General features: G+C 36.1%; 1 protein-coding gene across 3 annotated transcripts in view; it reads left to right on the top strand.

Annotated features, from left to right (window-relative positions):
• LOC131428169 (prohormone-3) overlaps positions 1-22437 on the top strand; it is a 140639-nt gene that overhangs the window by 91652 nt on the left and 26550 nt on the right. For all 3 annotated transcript variants that reach the window (XM_058591885.1, XM_058591884.1, XM_058591886.1), the window contains exon 3: positions 9791-9911. In XM_058591885.1, the coding sequence (XP_058447868.1) occupies positions 9791-9911 (121 nt within the window). The remainder of the gene's footprint in view (positions 1-9790; positions 9912-22437) is intronic.

The raw sequence follows: 22437 nt of genomic DNA, 5'->3' as shown, positions 1-22437 counted from the left end.
AATGTTCTAAACAAAACTGATATTTCTCGTTTGAATTTCCGCTCAACGACTGCAAATAAAACTGCCTTTGTGTTTTGCAACAATGGCCGAGTTTATAAGATTGTAAATTGCCCCTAATTCATATATAGCATTTACCTGTAAAACAGAGATGTGCTTCTGTGGCTCAATGGATACACGGATGCTCTTGTCGATCAAACCATTCTTGGTTCAATTCCCAGTGGTTACCAATCATTTTTGTTTTTTTTATTTCATTGAATTTCTAGCTAAGTAATATACAAATCACAAGTTCTGTTATTTCTGATGGATGCCTTTTGTCACAGCTGATTCAATAGAATTTTACAGGTTCACAGTACGAAAAAGTCTTGTTATTTTACATCTTTTAAGATGCACATAAATGGAGCATCGTTTTTTACACAGATTTATATTCAAGAACATGTGAAATTGTGTAATTTGAAAATAGCAGGAGTTTTAAATGAAATGCAATAGAAAACAAAAGATCGATAGCAATAGCGCGACTTGAACCGAAAAATATCACACCACAAAACACGTTAGTTAATCGACTGAACCTCAGAAGTCCATATCCGCTTGATGAATAATTGATCCATATAAATCCATACAGCGGCACTTGGTAGCCGAGTGCACATTACAAAAAGTTGTGTAGTTATGAATTGTATCGTTTGTAGAATTATGTCACTTGTAAAATTCTTAACTTTTTTCAGTGTTTCTTTCTAACTGTGTGGGTTTCAAATTGCAAAGAAAATATTATAACAAATTTAAAGTTTAACAATGATTTTTAATAAACATTTTAGTTTTTTAAATTAGAATGCTCGTTCTCTGATATCGAATTTCTTAACTTTCTTAATTTTCACAAAATTCATATTGCTATTGTGACCAAAATTTTTCTAATTGTTTCAACCATTCCTATGCGCTAGTGGTGAGGTAATAAATTTTTTAAAAGGTGATTTAAAAAAAACCCAAAATGCAAAGTTTTATACCAATAGTCATCTCAGTATTAGAGTCGCCATGGTATTTTGCGGATCGTTCGTTTTCCATCAAATAATTGTGATAAAATCGAATACAATGTCTTCACACTCCAAGAAGCAATACCGCAGAGACAATAGTTCGACTATTGTTCGATACTCACATGGAAAATGAGGTAAATCATAAAATTGTTTTGGAGAACTCTGCTGACATTTAAATCTATTAGTCACAAGTCACAATAACTCGCACTAAATTCAATTTTCCAATCATCGACGACAATCTTCAGTCTCTCATTCGTTTTAAGGATGTTCGTTGACGACAAAACCAACATTATCGTGATCCTGCTTCGAAATCCATAGTGAAGAATTAACAAAAGAAAATTTAAGATAGATTCACTCTTTTACTAAATGAACTCTTTTACGAGAAAAATGATACCAATTCGAGCTGTCAGAGAAGGCATTCGAATATTTCTTATAAACAGTAAAAATTCTCAAAAATTTCCGTTGGAAATTTGCATAGATAATTTAAAGTTGGATTAAGATCATTTAGAGCTCAAACCTAATCGTAACGAAATGCAAAAACAAAAACAGAATAAATACATCTTCGAATGTGTTATAAAAAATTTTCCATTAAATATCAATGAACTTAGGTATCTTTCAAGACCGGAGTTTTACGCTGGCAGCAAATATAAAGTGTGCTTCTGAACATCTAAATCGCAAGTATAAAACTAAATATCGTGAGAAATATCTTGTTTGGCAAGCAATGTGTTTCTGTGGAATGAAATCAGTTTCATAAAACATGTTTTGCAATTCCTAAAGAAACACTCAACTACTACTACCAAATAAATTGTACCAACTAACCGTTTCAGACATATATTTTTTTTTTGGAAATGTTATAGGACCTTTGTTTTGAAAATGTATTAGGGTCTTTTTTCATTCATAAAACTTTAATTCGGCTCATTCGCTCTTCGGTTTAACGTTGCCGTTTAACAAAAAAAATCCTTTTTTAATTCACCTAGTGGTTTAATGATGCCTTTCTCATATCACATATGTTCTGACAAGATTTTTTTTCAAACTTGAATAAAATCAAAAGCTTTGTTTGGTAAAAACCTTTTCGATTTGTAAACAGCTATGTCAAGCTAATATAGATTTAAATGTGGCAACCCTGCACGCTATACAGTATTGAACAAAGCACACTGTGTGCTTCTTCCGTACCAGCACGTACCGATTTTGCATAATTTTGTATGACAGTTTAAAAGTTTTGATACTTATTGCCCTATAATTCCGGAACCAAAAATCGGATCGGAATAAAATTCAATAGCGATCTATGGGACCATTAGACATTTCGTTCAAATCTAAGATTTTGAAAATCGGTGATCTCTGAGAAAAGTGAGTGACAATTTTTTTCATTTTTTGGTACATATCACCCTGTAATTCCGGAACCGGAAGACGGATCGGTATAAAATTCAATAGCGATATATGGGACCTATGGATCTATGGGACCATTAGACATTTCGTTCAAATCTAAGATTTTGAAAATCGGTGATCTCTGAGAAAAGTGAGTGACAATTTTTTTCATTTTTTGGTACATATCACCCTGTAATTCCGGAACCGGAAGACGGATCGGTATAAAATTCAATAGCGATATATGGGACCGTAAGACTTTTCATTTGAATATAAGTTTGTGATAATCGGTTCAGCCATCTCTGAGCAAATAGAGTACCATTATTTGTCAAACACACACACTTGCTTAGTTTGTCGAACTGAGTCGAATGGTATATGACATTCTCCGGGCCTCGGTGCCAAAGTCGGTTTTCACAGTGATTTTATAGCCTTTCTATATTAGAAAGGCAAAAATATTTTTATATTTTTATTGCAGGATCTTGCCATTTCGCTCAATAATGTTTATTTGTCGTAAGTAAAAAATCAAACTTTCGATTTAATGAAAATCACCAATATCTATACTGTACGGTGCTGACACCACTGGGAAAAAATTAGTTTCTTTGCAAGTTTGGCAAAAAGTCAATTCCAATGTTTGCAAATGAAAATATTTTTATTTATTTTAACCACATTGAGTATTCACACATCCCATTCGGAACTAACTGCTCTCTGCACTACTGGTTGTATTATTCATCCTGTAAACTATTTGCTAATGCCATACCAGAAAATAGTACCAAGGCTAGTGTACATGTCTTCTGACTTACACTTATAATATAAACACAGGTCATAAATTACATTCTCGTTCCCACTCACATCAACTTTCTTTCGGATTATTAATATCATGTTATTATGCCGACCGGGTTGTACCTGGCTGCAGGTTGAACCAGATATCTGGTCTTCTCAGGCTCCCAAATACCCAATGCCACCCCCGAACCCGAATGGTTTCCTGAGCTAAATTAAACTTTCTTCTAATTTGATTACGAAACACCTTTCTTAAATCAGCCTTCAGCCCGGTGTGATGGGGTGGGATTCCGTAATAATAGCCTCCAGACGAATCGGCTTTTAATGAAAGGTAGGCGTAAATCTGGCAGATGTCTCCTGAGAACATGGTTGACAAGGGATCGTCAGGTCGATTACAGCAAGCTTCGTAGTCAGCTTTCATCCTATGGTATTTCAATTTCCTACCCATAAATAAGGAAATTAAGGAAAGATAACATGTAGAACGGTTAATTATATTATGTGCACACATAAATACAGTCTAAAGTGCGATGTTAGGTTTTATACCAAAATTGAACATACTTTACATCACTAGGCCATAAATATTTCCCTCATTAACATCCCTGTTTCGGTCTCATACCGCAAACATTAGAATCCACTATTTCGCTTCCACCGTCTGAACTATGGTGTGAACCTTGAACTTTATTTCATGATTTACACATTGGCTTCCTCACCTGACAAATAGATCCACTTAACATGCATTTACGTGATACTTTTTGGATCGTAGCAAGCGGGGGATGTTCGTGACTGCATTTAAGCAACTGAAATGAAAAACCTTTTTGCAATATTTTCATGTGTACTATAATCTACACACAGTAGTGACATCCAACATTGCGCTTAGCTCTACTTTTTAATTAATTTTTCGACTACGAGTCTAGCGCTTGCCCAGTAATTTACTACTTGAAAGAAATGCAACCGGATCGGTGGTTCAGAGTATGGTAGAAAAATGTGATCCGTTTCGCCAAGGGACTTCAACTTTTGGCTAAAAATTAACATTTTGATAGTAGTTTTTTATCTCAATTTCAAATTTTGACGGAGGTAGGTCTGAACCACACATCACACCACAGAAGACACGCAGATTTACGTCCGACATATTCGTAATTTAACGTATTTTGCAGTGCTGAAACACGTCACATTTCACGCAAACTTACATGCAAGAACATGTAATATTGTGTGATTTGAAAATTGACATGACATGAAGTTCAATAAAATGAAAAAAATAAAAACTATTAGAGCTATGGTGACGACTTGAACCAAGAATTATTGAATCACAAAGTACGTTCGTTTGTCGACTTAACGACTGAAGCACAATTCTGCTTGACAGTAAAATGGTCCAAATGAGTTCATACAACCAAATGCAAATTACAGTCGAAACCAGTAAAACTAATTCTAATCCAACATCAAGTCATTACAAATGGAATTTTCCGTCACTTGACAACTTAGGTCTTCATTGATCGCCTCGTATGTGGGATTAAGTCACCTGTAAATTAAAAAAAATGTGTGAAGGATCACAGCTTTAGTTAAATCTAAGCATTGTTTGTACACAATTTGGGTATAACTTGTAATCTTACAGCTCATGAGTCATAAATGGATCACTACAGTTTACGCAAATTCTAGCACACGCACAACAAAAAATTATGAAATTTACAGGTGACGCAAATCTACATATGACACAACTAATAGAACGTAATCCGTGAAACGACCGAGTTTTACAAGAATGATATAAATATACGCCAGTATTTCACGCAAACTTGTAAATTCACATGTTTGAGCACTTAAAAGTATATCAGAATGTAATAAAAATAAGTTATATTTACTGTAAAATTGAGTTATTTTTTACGCTCATATGTGTCGGTCTCAGGAGACGTGAATTTACACGATTTTTTCTAGGTGTGCGTAATATTTACACACATAGAAAAATTCAAATCTTTATAGATGCACATAATAAAGCTTGTAAAGATAAGCCATATCATTAACTTCACAGTTCATTTAGTTGAAGCTTACATCGATACAGACGCAAAATTTATTTTTACATGTTAATAGATGTAATATTGTGTCATCACCGAAGAAATTACAGCATGTTAGAATTTAAGTCAAGCGTAAATATACATTTTTTCTAAAAGTGTAGTTAATAGATTTTATTTGTTCCTTTCTCAGTCTTATATATTAGGCACACGATCTATTTGTTAAATTGCCCGCCGTTTCGACCGTTTTTTAAGCCCTTTTCAAGGGGAAACTACAATTACTGTAAATTTATTATGGTGGATTGTACTTTATTGAATGGATACAAAATGTATACACTTGAGACCAATTCTCGAGCTCGGTATAGTAAAATGCCGAGACAGAACGGCAATACACAATTTTGTTGATTGTTCAGTATTCAATATTATGTTTGCAAAGATTCGTTCAGTTAACACACTGAGTTTTCAGTAAAGCTCATCTTTTTGCCGAAATTTGGCCAAATATTGCGCTGAACTAATCAGTGATTAACAATTATCCCGAAATCAGTAATTTCATATGCCGAAATTTCGGTACTTGTATTAGTTTTTGCCGAAATTCGGCAAGACAACTGTCATTTACGTTTTACATTTTCGCGAGAGATAGAAGTTGTCTAATGCTCATTAATCTATTCAGATGATTTTAAGTACTTTAAACGAAAAATAAACAGTATTTGCGAATAAAAAACCGCAGCTTTAAATCCAAGAAGCTGTGTGTGACTCAGCGCGTTTTTATTTATAACTCGTTTTTGAAGAATCAGTCGTACTAACTATTCGTGAGTTTAAAGAAAACATTTTAAATTCACTAACTAACTATTCGTGAGTTTAAAGAAAACATTTTAAATTCATACCGAAAATTCTGGTGCATTCGTGTAATACTGTGAAGTTGTGGGTGAACATTTCTGTAAAAACAGGTTTTTTGACCAAAATATGTAGAACCTCCGGGCCACGTCCGGACTGTCTGGACACCAGAGAATTTTCTAGAGAGAGTTGGATCCGCTCTTGTGAACTCTTCTACGCGTTTGAGTAAGAAGCATGCGGCTGCTCCTCAAATTTCTCGACGTTTTGTTTTCCATCGAATGGTCAAGGAAGATGAAGCTCGTTTATCGTTCGCAAACAAAATGCTCAATATGTTATGCTAGGCAGTAGTGAGGTTTCTCTAAGCGACATAATGATAAGCCACGAAGCCACTTCGACCAGGATCGAGCCAAATTGTCGTTATTATACCGAGACAAATCCGTTAAAGTTTATGGAGAAGCCCCTCCATTAATTTAAAATGTTTTTTCAAACCGACGAACATTTGTAACGTACGACTGATTCTTCAAAAACGAGTTTTAAATAAAAACGCGGTGATTGACACTCCAGTGATCCATGATGGAAAACTACCAGACGAAAATAAACCCTTATTCGCCGGAAGTGTACAAAACCGAAATAAAACAAGGATATTACTTTTTTCAAAACTGCTTTTTAGCAAAAATAATTAAAGGCAGAATAGTCATTTTCGTTCTATGCACTATCATAAATACGAAGAAAACAATATAGGGATTGAACATCGATTGCGATAATATAATTCTTATGATATATGAATTTAAAATAATAAGAAATCACTCTACTTGGATTAATTTTAAGCATTCTGAACATAAGGCGATGGTGTTTTCAAACCGCAAACTAGGCGATGGTGTTTTCTTCTTTCGTACCAGTTTTGTATCATTTTTTATGACAGTTCGAAAGTTTTGACACTCATCGCCATATAATTTCGGAACCGGAAGCCGGATCTGGATGAAATTGCACAGTATCTTGTACGACAATAAGAGCTTGAATTTGAATCATGATTTGAGAAAATCGTTTTAACCGTTGCTGAGAGATCGAAGTGAGTTCCATTTCTAATGTTTTTAATTATTTCTTCACTATTGGTGCTTTCGGGAGTGGAAACCGGGAGCTAGTAGTCCCAAAGTAGGTCTGTATATCCCGACTGACTAACAAGGTCTGCCAACTAGATGAATTAACCAGTAAGTTTTATAAAAATTTGCACCAAGTGATGGCGAAACTTGTGAAAAAATACTCGTGAAAGTGAAAAACTTTCACTTATCACTTTTCGGAGATTTAAAAAAAAAATCAAGACCTTTTATTTGCATCTTGGTTTGTAAAACTAGATTAAGAAGTTTCCTAAAACATTGAGAGCGCATTTACTCATAAAGGGTGTAGCCGGGTTTGCATATAAAAACTCCACCTAACAGAAAAAAATGGATATACGCTCTTTGAAAGGGTTTATATTGGAGATGATTTTTCCAAAAATTTAACACTTCGACTGCCATATTGGTGGAGTTAGGGTGGTACTTCTGATTTTCATTTCAGTTAAATTTTTCAAAATCCTCTTTAGCAAAAAAATTGAAAAAATCAGGACTATTTTAGGGATTATGGAAAACCTTTTTGATATTTTTCAGAATTTTTCAATATGTATTTCGTGTGGAAAAAAATGTTCAAAGTTTTCGACTTTTTTTTCAACACACTTAAAATTTTGATACCACTCTAGATTTTACATAAAAAAAATGTGAAAAAAAATGTTCAAAGTGTTCGATTTTTTTTTAACACACTTAAAATTTTGGTACCACTCTAGATTTTACATTAAAAAATCATTTATGAGTGCATTACGCTGTAATTTTTTTCAGATTTTTAAAAAATGTGGACGGATATAATATTAGACTTTAAAAAAATTAATCATTCGGAAAACCATGCGCCCCCATCAAGTTGTCATCATCCGATGGTCAAATCAAGTCAAATCAAATTGTTAGAACTTAGAACTAAATACCATGCGTGAGGAAAAGCAAAAAACTGAAAATATTATGCTTAAAAGAACATGTTGTTTGTATAGAAAATCGACGATGCGAATTAATACGTTCTTTTTGGGTCTTCGAGACTTGCTGCAGGCGCTTCGACTTGATCTCTATCTGGTTTATAGTATTTCTTAGGACTGCTAATAGCTAACCTCGAAACCACCAGACTATCCTGCAAGATGTTGAAGTTAGAAACGAATTACAACCGTCCGCTGGCACACATGTTCACTAATGCATTCCCTACATCATTGCTTGGTATATTGACCCAGTCGTGCGGGCGTGTGTAAATAACATAAGGAATAAAGTTATTTTATCATTATTAATTACGTCAATACTCAAGCCCTGAGCTCAAGTAGTGGATGGAAACGCATGGTATTTAGTTCTAAGGACATGTGATATATGATTTTAGAACTAAATACCATGCGTCTCCATCGGATCATGACAATTTGATGGAACAATTTGATCTGAAAAATACAGCGATTTATTTTATTTATTTTTATTTTTTTATTTATTTATTTTATTATTTTTATGATTTATTTTTTATGTAAAATTTGTGAGTGGTGCCAAAATGGCAAGGGCGATTAAAAAAAATCGAAAATTTTGAACATATTTTTTTAAATGAAATACATTTTGAAAAATTCTGAAAAAAAAATCAGAAAGGTTTTACATAATTCCTAAAATATTCCTGAATTTTTTCTTTTTTTTTTTGCTGAAGAGGTTTTTGAAAAATTTAACTAAAATGGTAATCAGAAGAACCACGTTAACTCCACCAATATGGCAGTTAACGTACGTATCCCCCGCGTAAAAAAGTGACTTCAGTCATTCCAGTAATTCTAGAAACATTGTAATTCCGGAACCGGAAGTCGTATAAAGATAAAATTCAATAGCAGTCTATGGGACAGGTGGCATTATTTGTCACATACACACAGACATTTTGTGACCTCGACGAACTGAGTTGGTCCTCCGGGCCTCCGTTCAAAAGACGCTTTTCACAGTGATTGCATAACCTGTTTATATCAGAAAGGCAAAAACTCGTCCAATGCATGTCCCGAATGTCGCTTGTTTGACTCAAAACTGACTGTACATTTGCGACGGAAATAGAAATGCACAAAAACAATGATGCAACTCATAAAATCAGTGGATTGATTTAAAAAGTTGTTTAAAAAATGCATATAACATCTCTAATATGTTCAATTAACAGTTCTAACGAAAAGCTTACAATTTCATACAATATATGCTGCTCAGCAAAATAAATCACTGTATTAAAAGTGTAAATTTAAACCGTAATCGTAAACTCTTTTTTAATAATATAATCATATAGGTAAAATTATTCGCATTTATTATAAAAATAGAAACATCGAGCTACGAATAAATTTCACAACAAAAACTGATGAATGATATTTGATAGGGCTGGAATGGAACAAGATTTTTATTTACATATAAATAACGTTTCCCACCAAGCTTTGCTACTACCGCTATACGACGATTGGGTGTAATATCATCTAATCCCAGTGTCAATTAAATTGTGAACATTGCTTCGATTCACCAAAAACGGTTGTCTGTCGCAAAAGGACGAAACAAAACAATGCCACGTAATTTAATATCAAATTCCATAGTCATTAGTGGTAATCATACAAACCACATCCATCCGCATTCTGGTCCTACGGGGAAAACCTTCACCGTGATGTGACATGACACTGATCTCAGTATTAAATTAAACCAGCCGACCGAAAATGAACGGAGAATTTTCGATACATTTCAGAATGAAATTTTGGACGAAGAGCAACAGAACCAGCGTATCGAAGAGGATGTCTGCTACGGCAAACCGTGCTATTCCAACGAAAACTGCTGCCCTGGGTTGGTGTGCGTAAACGTCGATGGAGGTAGGTTTCATCATAAATGTCCCATTATTCGATGTATTACTTTCGATCTAATCACCAGTGTAATATCATCACAGCTCGCTTACTCGATCTATGCGTACACCGGACACATACTCTGTTTCTGTGCAGTGTATAATAACTTATCGAAATACCACCCGCTAGGTTCGGACTGATGAATCTTAGGTTCATCATAGCGCAATTGCAATATTTAACAAGTAGAAACCAAGCTGTTTTTGTAGAATAAAGATCATCACTAAAAGCTTTTTATTTTCTTTCGGATTATTATGTTTGTATGCTGAAAGTGCTCCACATAATTATTTCAGTGCCTTTCGTACTTTCTTTTCCGCTTCATATGGATGTACCATTTCGTTTAACCAACCCACCGCCCATATCCCTAAGAGCACCTATTTCCAGTTTCAACCGGATACAGAGTCCCTACATTTAGTCTTTCGTTTCACACTGGTAAATGCCTATTTATACTAAAACGAGAACAAACGTCGTCACCAGATGGCTAATGGAGCCGGGCAGTTCGGACCGGTGTGTAATGTTTCGCATGTTTCCAGCCATAAATCAAAACCTCTTGCGTTGAAACGAGTTTATTGCAGTTATTGCGAGTCATTTGCTTTGATTATTGTTCCTGCGTCTTTCAATGGAACATAAAGCATTTAGTGAAACAACGGAAAATGGGGTTGATCCTAGGTTCAATATTTGAAAATACTAAAACAATTTATGTTTCAGCATTCATAATTTGTTGTTATTTACTACAAGAGAATATGAAAATTGAGGTCGAAACGTGTCAAAATAATATAAACGTATAATATCAGCTTAGCTGGAAAATGAACAAATGAGCTGGAAAAGAATCTAAACACTCTACTATTTCGTTGCAAAATCCCACACTGCGGAACGATCTCAACAGTAATCGAAAACCCTCTCATCAGGAAATTTTCCACGCCTCGGCACGAAGATGAGTCTTCACTTTATAGAATCTCTTTTCAAGCTGAATGCTTGTTTCAAACCATTAACAGTATAATGTACGGCTCAGTCGCACTACAACAAGCAGAAGAAGATATGATATCAAAGTTATTGCGAGTTTTTCCCACACTCTGATTATACTGGGATTACACTCATAAACCATTTCCTTGCTGCCGCTTCCGAGCTCTGGTGGGATGTAGGTGGAGCTCGTCGCAGGATAAGCACAGTGGGTCACCATCAGACACCAAGCAACGGAACACCGAAGCAAGACAAGAGCGCCGGATAGTTTGGTTATCATCAACGAAGTTAGATGTTAGAATATCTGCTCCGTGGGCTAATGGAAATGGAACGAGTTCGTCGGTACTGGAAGTAACGGCATTCTGGACCTTCTGAGGTGGACCTGTCCCGTTGACTGTGGGTGTTAATAAAAATTCAACAATAGAATGCATAAACCAAGTAACAAATTTCGTTGTGGCGGCTTATTCCTGACCACTTTGCAACAACAAAATTTTATATTTTATGTTGAAAACTTGTGACCACAACATAATTTCTTACTCAGGAACGATGGTTATAATTTTCATAGAATCTGCAACTATCCTAATAAGTTATTCACAATCAATTTGCCACAAAAATATTTTGCTTGGATTATAACAGTTTACTTCTAAAATCATCATCAAATAGAATCTTTGCTGAAAACAACCAATTTGTTCTCAGTAGTATATGTTTCAACTTCCGCGAATCGACTAACAGCCGAGCAAAATATTGAAAACCTTACTAGGAACGTGTTCGAAACCAGCCTTCCCTACCATTACATCCGAGCTTGTCGAAAAAGTTACTAAACTTTCGCAAAGCTTTCGAATTTATTCAATTCTCGACGGAAACGAAACATTTCCTTGCCAACGAAAATCGCATTCGCTCGACAATTTCGAGCTACCACAAAAATAAGAACGTTGCACAAGCACCGTAATTTTGCTTCAACTCTGCAGCGTTGCACGCTGATTTCCCCATGCAACGTCAATCACGGTGAACCGCAATTTCCGCCATCGAAATTACAGGCTTCGTAATTTTGGCTTCACGAAAATCGCTTTTATTTCAAACGTCGAACCATTGGATAAGACTTCCTAGTTCCTACCGTACATTTACATTCACAACCATTTTTCAATCCAACTGTAAAAATTCGTGACACGAAAGGCATACACTTAGTTCTAGGGAAAAAAAACAACAATACTTTTCCCTTGCCATTGAAATAGTGTCACGAAAACATGTTTTCATTGAGCTAATTTTTGACACAAATTTAAGCGGATTCTTCCGGATTCATTCAGAATAACTCGAACTATACACAAATGAGGGCTTCTACGCTTACGTTGTGTATTCGCTAGCATTTGCAGAACCGAAAGAATCAGCCAAAATGCATTTTAATTTTATCCCACGGAAAACAATAAATGCCTACAGAAAAAGTGCAACTAGTCGGTTACGTCGTTGATACGAATGAATCTTCGGGCCAAAATCTGTTTGCCATGAGCACTGTGAACTTATCAAATTAATTAACAGTACAATTCCAACGTGTGTAAGATTTTCGGATTCGGTTCAGGCACCTTCGAAAAGATTCGATGTATTGAAAAATAACCCGGTAATTTGACAGTTACACCACGAAATAAAATTGATTGCCATAACCCTCCCAAACATCATCAATAAATGCTTAGTAAAGAATGCCCCAGGAAGTATGGACGCACTTTTATTTCGCTGTAAATAATTCACAAGAGTTAGATATTCAAATTTTATTCGATGTACTGATAATATTAGACTCCAACAACAGAATATTATTCTCAACATTTGCTACTTAGCCATTGTAGACTAGCTGGCGCACCTTCTTGCGAACATTCCTCTTCAAATTCCGTACAGACTTGTTGGTGACAAGTTTTGACACTTTTTTCAATCTTTTTCGAACTGTTGAATGGTTTCGGCTGCCGAGACATGTTTCCTAAGATGTGCCTTCGTTAATGTGCAAAATTCCTCAATTTGTCGAAGTGGTGGATTCATGTCTTTTGGGACGAAAGTGACATTTTATGTAGTATCTTATGATAAAAAAAGAACCAGAATTTTCATTTTAAAATTCCCGCGCTTGTCCAATTGGTAAACTTTCATTCTCTCAACGTTGGCAACACTTTTATACACTACACATTCTGTCAAATTTTGACGCATATCGTACGATTAGTTTTTGTTTGGCGTCTATACAAAGAAGTTGAAAAATTTTCGTGTGGCGATTTTCATAATGGAAACGTGCGTGCATCAAATTTTGTGTTGCAAATGGATTTAAGTGTTCCGAAACGTTGAAAATGTTAGAAAAGGCCTTTGGTGAATCGTGTCTAGGAAAAACACAGGCATAAGAGTGGTATAAACGCTTCAAAGGTGGTCGTACAAGCTTGGATCATGATGAGATCCCTGGCCGCCCAACAGCATCTGTTACTGAAGAAAACATTGAATCGGCGAAACAAATCGTGTTGCAAAATCGTTCTGTACCGATTAGAGAGATTGCTGTGTTGTTGGGCATCTCTTACGGACCAGCCGAACACATTTTAACTGATGTTTTGGGTTTGGAACGCGTCGCTTCTCGGCTGGTGCCAAAAAAGCTGAATTTCATTCAAAAACAGCGTCGTGTTGATGTGGTCAAAGAGATGATTTCCAACGCAGTTAGTGACCCCACATTCATCGAATGCAAAATAACTGGTGATGAGGTGTGGATCTATGAATATGACGTCGAAACCGCACAACAATGGACCGAATGGCGCTTCGAAGGCGAGCCGTTGTTTCAAATTTTCATCCATTATAAAAATCGCCGCAGGAACATTTTTCAACTTCTTTGTATAGACGCCAAACAAAAACTAATCGTACGATATGCGTCCAAATTTGACAGAATGTGTATAAAAGTGTTGCCAACGTTGAGAGAATAAAAGTTTACCGATTGGACAAGCGCGGGAATTTTAAAATGAAAATTCCGGTTCTTTTTTTATCATAAGGTATACCATTCTACCGTTGATTTCGAGTAGTGGCAAGAAGCAAGATCTGGCCAGAAGACAACAGGATCGTTGTGGCTTTGAATCATGGGTAGAAGTCGTTTTTGTAAACATTCCTTGATATATATTTCGCTGTTCATTGAATCAGTGGTGATGAAGGGTTTCGAAATCTTTCCGCAGCTACAAATTGCTTGCCAGACCATAGCTTTCTTACCAAATTTTTCGACTTCAATCGATGTCTCGGACTGGTTTAATACTTGCCCTTCTCGCACCGTATAATATTGTGGTTCCGGCAAGGATTTGTAATCGAGTTTCACGTAGGTTTCGTCGTCCATGATTATGCAGTTCAAATTTCCAGCAAGAATCGTATTGTACAGCTTTCGAACCCTCGGCCTGATCGATGCTTCTTGTTTCGGACTACGTTTTGGTTGTTTCTGCTTCTTATAGGTTCGAAGATTCAAACGTTCTTTAGCACGAAGAACATTTGACTTCGAAGTGCCCACTTTTTTGGCCACATCCCGAACTGAAACCTCCTTCTTTTGCTCGAACACCTTCAGTATACGTTTATCTAACTGAGGGTTAGCAGGACCTTTTTTTCGACCCGTTTTCGGTTTGTCCTCAAAGGTTTTATCCTCACCGAACTTCCTGATTGCATTTCGCACGGCTTTTTCACTTACTTCTTCCAGCGGTTTTTGGTTGCGTCCATACTTTCTGGGACAGTCTTTAGTATTCAGATAAGCCTTAGTGTATCGAGAAAAATGAGCATATAGAAAAAAAAGCTGTTTGTCGGTTATGGCACTTATTATATATCGGTTACGGCACTTACCTATGCCATTATATATTCGAAGCCGTTCAAAAACCCAATAGTAGCTTTCAAACAAGCCTAAGATAGTTGAAATTGGTTCCGCCATCTTCGAGAAAATTGGGCGAATGTAAAAAGTGCGGTTAGTCGGTTACTTTACATGTACCATATCGACAGCGACCGCTATTTAATCGTCGAACTTGATAAATCAATCACTATTAGCTTCAAAACAAACCTAAACTGGTTTAAATCGGTCTAGCCATCTCCGAGAGAACTGAGCGGAGAGAAAAACAGCGTTTTGTCGGTTACGCCACTTATTCCACTATATCTTCGCAACCAAAAAAGATAACCATTCGAACTTTGAACTTGATCAATGACCCAATAGTAGGTATCAAACCAGCGTAAGTTTATTGAAATTTGGTTAGCCATTTGCGAAAAATTGACCAGAGTGAAAAAAGTGCGTTTTGTCGGTTACGTCACGTAAACCTTTATATCTTTGGAAGTGGAAGTTAGAACTATTTGATGTACGAACTTGATGAATGAACTAACGAGCCTAATTAGTTGAAATTGTTTCAGCCATCTACGAGAAAATTGAGCTGAGAAAAAACAGGCGCGCTTTGTCGGTTGTGACACTTATTCAACTGTATTTCTGAAAATAGATCCGTGACAACCATTTGATCTTTGAACTTGATCAATGACCCAATAGTAGCTTTCAAACGAGTCTAATCTTGTTGAAACCGGTTCAGCCGTCTCTGACAAAATTGAGCGAAGAGAAAAAACTTTGACAGGTGCAGAATTATTGTCAAGCTGAGTCGAATGGTATTTAGCACTAAGGGTTTCCGGGCTCCGATCAAAAGTTGTTGTTTTTCAACATTTTATATGCTTTATGTGAAATAGGCGAAATTAACAGCACTTTTTTCACACTTCGGGAATATATTTAGAAAAACTTTTATTCAAAATATTATTCATCGGAAATCAAAGCTCGCCCTTCATTTTTGAAATCTGTGAATTTTACACCAAAGACATAATCGAAAACGAACGAATCAAACCAATTTTTGAGTTCTTCAACGGTAGCGAAGCAAATACTTGCATATTATTCGATCGAACAATCAATAGTCGGATAGTTTTAAGCTCGAAGGGTGAAATTTCTTATCCACATTTTTCCAAACAGTATTCGACATGGGCCTTCATTTCCGTATGATGTCGGTCTTTGGCCACTCAGAAGTAATTTGAAGTAAATGACTTTTGTGAAACACAGAAAAAGATGACCGGTATGAAGTGAGCTTTTTCACCTGTTTTTGTTGAAATTAAACACAAATTTTCAATAGGAAAATGAAAAAAAAATGATTCAAATTATTTACCATTGCTTTCTACACATCCTAACCACCTTTCTGGGAATTTATGGATACCACTGATTAGTTTTAGTTTTGTTAAGACGTAAAGCCGTCTTGAGCTAGTTTTAAATTTGATCAGTACCAAACGGAGAAACAGATTGAAATACCTGTTTTAATCCACATAGTGGTGTAATGATGCCTTTCTCATATCAATCATACTATCATATATAGTATTGTGGTATTCCTCAAAATAATTTTCTTCGATTCTTGAAAGAATAACCGAAATCGGTTTGTTTGACCGTCTACTGATAAAAATTATCAATTGGAGAAGATTTGAAGTCGATTTAGAATTTTTTTACGGTTTTTCGCCCTTTTCAGTGATGGTATAAAATTTTTAACATACTTTACATAATTCCCATTAGAATTAAGAAATACTTCAAATAGTGGGTCGTTCTTCCCGGTACCTGGAGTTAACCATTCATTGAACGAAAAGAAACTTCAGCGAAACTGTGCAACTAGATGTAAAACACACAAAAAATCCGGTAGCTGAAAATAGAAAAAGAATCTCCATCAATTTTCGTCTTTTTACGTTTTTTTTATGGAAGTAAAATCCCAGTGGATCTAATATTAGCTAATTTTTGACGCCGAATGACACATGGCCATTCGGCTGGTTCTGCCTGGAGAAGAATAATGGGTACTATCAATCTCCCCAGGGATCCCAAGCCCTTTATTTGGAGATTCGTGCTAAAAACAGTGATGTGAATAAATGGGTTTAATATACGAGATAAACGAAGGAACTGTGATGATTTAGGGTGCTGTTAGCCTCTATAACAACAAAAACCAATTCGATATTTAGCTTACAAAGTGCTATGAAAAAAAAACTTATTTCAACGTGCAATAATGTTTCGAGATCCATCACTACTATGAAAATTGAGGTTAGGATAGTTGAAGTGACAACGATAAATCGTAAGTCGAATTTCTGGTCTAGATTGAAACATTCTAGATAGACAATTCTACAGTTTCAATTTATAGCAGCTAGTCGTCAACGGACATAAATAACACTGAATCACAAAACCTAAAAATAGCGTGCCAACGATTGTTATTTTCGCTTTTTCTAACGCTCCGGTGTACGATTCAAAGGAAGCAGGTAACATCCAATCTGACAGTGTCTTAATGTAACTGTTTGCTCGTGGTGACATTTTATTGCATGCTAATGGAAACGCTCACATCAATGTCGGAAATGAAATTCATTCTTGTACCATTGTACGATTGTGTTATTTGTATCCGTACCAGAGAAGTTCAGGCAGTGAAGTTCATATTGAGAACGGTCACCGCACCGATCCTTACTACATACAATTTGAATAGTTCGGGAAAAACACTCCTGTAAAATGCCTAATATTATCAGATAGATTGATAAAATTTTGATATCCGAAATTCAAAACTTGAATATTTTATAACATTAGTACGTCTGAGATATCTATGTCACATTTCAACGTTCAGCTTAAAAACTAACGATGGTTTGAGTAGTTATTTGGAAAACACCCTAATTGGGAAGTAGCAGAAGCCCGGCACGACCACGACCTCAAAGAGCGAAATATGTCGCAGTACACACAGCCGTAATGAACTGAATGAAAATTCCACATTCAACAACAAAAAATAAACGCCTTCCTGCCGGCAACGTGAGCTTTAGCATAAAACGTGCCCTGCCAGAAGTAGCACAGAGGGAGTGGCTCCGGGCGGATCATGTGTTTGGATAGACGTATGAATAAATTGGACAACATGTTTGCTCCTCGCGTATGACGCATTTTATCACGCCCAGCCTTACGGAGGAATTTACATTCTGTCCGAGCACCGGCAGTTACAAATCCTTCAGGCTCCGTCCGATGTGACAGTTTTGTCCGATAGAATCTCTGGGAATGTTTCGTTAATTGCAAATGAACATAGAAAATCAGTCTTATGTCTATCGATTATTCTATTCGTGTTCGCTTCCGAAACATTTGCTACTAATTCATCGTGAGATTTTACATGAAATGATAACCCAAACATTCAACTTGTCCTCGCTATTCGGCTTTGCCTCCAACCAAGAATAGCGTGGTGTGTGTTTGGTTCCTGTTAAATGTGTTTCCATAGAGATATGACTATAATTGAATACTGTGGTGGACAAGTAAAGTCAAGCATGCTTGGTTCTTCTAGTCAATTGGGCTTTCTTATCATGCGTTTTCATATGCAGGGTAGTTTAATTGGCAAAACAATTTTGCGGGTTAGGAGCTAGCTCTGCGGTAACATTTTCGCGGTTTTCATTACATAGTTGCATTCACTTAACAAGACGAAAACAAATCGTCAATAATGGGCTTTGACCTTTCATTTGAATCTGAATTTTTCCAGACACCTTCGAATCTAACCCGTATCTGAGATTTCGTTTCGAGAGAGGCCCAGAAATAAAAAAAAAAAAAAGCATCAAACTGATGATTCTTTATGTGTCTAGTTCTAGATGTGCCTTTAGTATCATTTTAAGTAAATACTCACATATTTTGGATTGCTCAATGGGGAAGGGATCGATTTTTTTTAACATTTCCTGGTTTTGGAAAAACTGAGTGAAGAGTATTAAAACCTTCAATGTCAAGGGTATGTTATTATAAGCGACGATGTAAAAAGAAGCAAATATTTTGAAACTATGCAGTAAGCTCTTCTAGTCCTCAAAATTTGCTGATTATTTGTCGAACAGATCGATGTTCACAAATTTATATTCAACTGAAGTGCATTATAATCCCACATGATCCTATTTAATTTCATCGAGTCAACTTCCGGGTCTGGATCAGCGATGCCAGACCTGCAGATTTGTTTGCAAATCAGCAGAATTCTAAAATAAGCTGCTTCCAAGCTGTTGCTAAGCTGTTTACAGACTTTTTCAACCCTCCATGAATATATTTGAAATTAATTTTTGCCTTTCTCATATAGAAAGATTATGCAATCACTTGAAAACCCGACTAGTAAAAACTGTCAAGTGTCATATACCATTCGACTCAGTTCATCGAGCTGAGCAATGTCTGTGTGTGTATGTGTCAAATAATCTCACTAGGTTTTCTCGGAGATGGCTGAATCGATTTTGACAAACTTAGATTCATATGAAAGGTCTCATGGTCCCATACGGAATTCCTGAATTTCATCCGGATCCGACTTCCGGTTCCGGAATTATAGGGTAAAGTGTGTTAAATATTGTACACCGTCACTTAAAATATTTTTGGATGCAACAAACATTTAAATCGTAATTTAGAGTGCGTACTAGAAGAGTTTGTGTGTCATGTTATTTGGTGGCCGTACGAATCGACTTTGATTATACCGGTTCTCGGGGTCCGGTGCCGGAAGTGCATATAATTGTGAACCCATTTCGTGTTCTTAAGGATGACTTACGCAATCAAAGCACTGTTTTATTCTGTATGTTGTGCATAAAAAATCACTTGGTTTCTTTCAAAAATCGAAGAGAAAAATTTTGAATAGAATACCACAATATTATATGTACATGAGAAAGGCATCATTACACCACTAGGTGAATTAAAACAGGTTTTTAACTTGCATCTCTGGTTTGGATATATAGGGTTATATTAAAAATTCAAATTCGTCATTGAAAGTGACGATGCAACAACCAGAGCTAATAAAAGTCATTTTGATTGACTCAAAATAGACGAAAATGATGAGAAATTAATGTCATTCTCAGCTTCGCTTGCAAACTGTGAGAACGAAATCCAGGTCCAGTCTATGACATAAACGGAACAGTATTTTCAAAATTGCGTTCTTTCTTTCATTTGCCCTTTCAGTCATTTGCTGTTTTCAGTGAAAATCCTATAGTATGCAGTGTCGGTATTCAACCGAAGCTTTGAGTATCGAAAATGACAGAAAAAGGTTTCACAATGACTTTTCCTGTTGCTGCTCGAATTTGTAGTAGTTTTTGTTTCCAAAGAGGTTCTGGGATGTAGTAACTTCGATTTGTCATATTTTAGTCACTCTTTATAGCCAAGCGTCACAGGTTTTCAATACATCGATGAAAGAATGAAAATTGAGATTCTGTTGATGCTCCCTTCAGACATTAGTTTGGTTTCGTTTTCGTCGGAAATGCTTCGCCTCTCTTCGTTTGTTCTGGTGTCGGTCATTTACGAATGAGGCAATATTGAAAATGAGGTTGTTGGAATGCTTTCTTTCATTGAGAATGCGTGACAAGTTTAAGCTCTGACCACAACAGAAAATCGTTGTAGCTATCAAAAACTCTAAAACAGAATTCATATAAATTTCTCAGAGATGACTAAGACGATTTGCACAAACGAAAGAATGGATTCAAATGAAAGGTTTTATGGTTTCACAGACTTCTATGCTGTTTCAACCGAAACCGTCTTCCGGTTTCGGAACAGGATACGGAAGTAGCGTTCTGAACTCCAAAATAAAGTTCACACTATGCCCTTGTGGACCGGCGCTTTGTCTCGAAAAACCGATTTTCAATCGCTCCAATAATGCACACTTATACTTGCTGTCAATGGTGTTTTTCTTTTTCCCCGGTAGTCCATGAAAATTATACTGTGCCAAATCCAAAGAACCGAATTCATAACCTTTCCACCCACTTTCAGTCTATTGTCGGTTTATCATTCTTTTCTCTAGCTTATAATAATGGATCTAGGCTTCGTCAACGGTAACCAACCGACGCCAGCTGACATCAACATAGGCGAACATGCTTCCGAAGTGTGCTCGCGTTCCTCTTTTTAATCCTGAGTATGAAAGTGCGGCATCCAGTGGCAGGACATCATTTTTCATTCGCGGAATCCTGCTAAAACTATGATATATTAGCTTAGTACCAATTCTTATGGCACTTGCTGGTCATCCGGTACCATTTCCATTTTCGCAATGGAAGGTCTGCCGCTGCGGGCTTCTCTCGAAACCCTTATTTCACGATGTAGTCTACAGGAGCACTTGCCCCGTAATATTTATTCAACTTGTGCCTCCCAAAAAATATATCAAAGAACGAAAACCGTTTTGCCTTTCTCATATAGAAAGGGTAATCACTGTGAAAACTGTGAGCCGAGGCCCGGAGCTCGAATAAGTTCGTCAAGATAAACCAAACTTAAACTTTAAAATAAACTTAAATTTAGTTGAAAAGTCTTGTGGTCAGGTATGACGTTCCAGAATTCTAACTGGCTCCGACTACCGGTTCCGGAGTTACAGAGTTATTAGTGTTCAAAAGCGAAAATATGTGCACTAACTTCTATCGGAGATGGCGGAACCGAAGTTCACAAACTTAATATCAAATGAAAGGGCCTAAAATAAAAAAAAATCCTCAATTTCATTTAGATACAACTTCCGGGTCTTAAGTTACAGGGTGATAAGCACACAAAAAATCGATTGCATGAAGAAGCGGGGTTTTTTTAAACTGGTTGATAGAATCTTCTAATTGGCAGATCTTGTTAGTTGATGGCCAACTTCACTTCGATTTTTCGAAGACTCTTTGACAAGTTTTCATCAACTTAGATTCAAATGAAAGATTTTAGCATGTCAGTGTGGTTTTGGAATTATGAAACTTTTTCAATATGTATAGGTCCTATTAGCTAATGTCCAAACTAAGTGGTTTTTTCTTCAATACCGGGTTCTCAGATTCCGGTTCCAGAAGTACCGGAAGTAGTGGTCAAATGAATGTATAAATATCAAACCAACCGATGAAAGTGTCCCCTCCCTTCGACCGTGCAAAACAAATGATTTGCTATGCTGAAATTATGTGCCTAGTGTCATTCAAATCTAAACATGTAAAATCTGATGACTTGTTACCTATTTCTGGAATTACTTAATTTACAGAAGACTTTTTTTATTAGATTAAATATTTCTCCATCAACAATGGAATAATAAACTGTTTTTCTCAAAATCCTCTTCCGAATTTGCAACAAATAATCCATATGATCCATAGAATCTTCCTATCCTGGAAGAGTTACTTTTACAGAAATGGAACAACTTGTTCACTTCATCGACTGCCACAACAATGATGCACGCACGTTGTTCTAAATTTTCATTCATTATAAAAATCGCCACACGAAATTTTCTCAACTTCTTTGTATAGACGCCAAACAAAAACTAATCGTACGATATGCGTCCAAATTTGACAGAATGTGTATAAAAGTGTTGCCAACGTTGAGAGAATAAAAGTTTACCGATTGGACAAGCGCGGGAATTTTAAAATGAAAATTCCGGATCTTTTTTGATCATAAGGTATGATGTAACACTCAAGAGAGATACAAGTGTTTGATACTAAAATTGAAAATGTTACTCAAGATAACCTTACAGAAAAATGAAATATCTTCATGGTTTTGGTTAAAAAATTAGCGGGAGCTACTATATTTAACTCACCTCGGGCGCCAGAAATGCTCACTACGGCT

The sequence above is a fragment of the Malaya genurostris genome, chromosome 2 (genome assembly GCF_030247185.1).
Source record: "Malaya genurostris strain Urasoe2022 chromosome 2, Malgen_1.1, whole genome shotgun sequence".
Taxonomy (NCBI): Eukaryota; Metazoa; Arthropoda; class Insecta; order Diptera; family Culicidae; genus Malaya; species Malaya genurostris.
The sequence above is the reverse complement of the archived record's forward strand: the minus strand, read 5'-3'. Positions and strand labels throughout refer to the sequence as shown.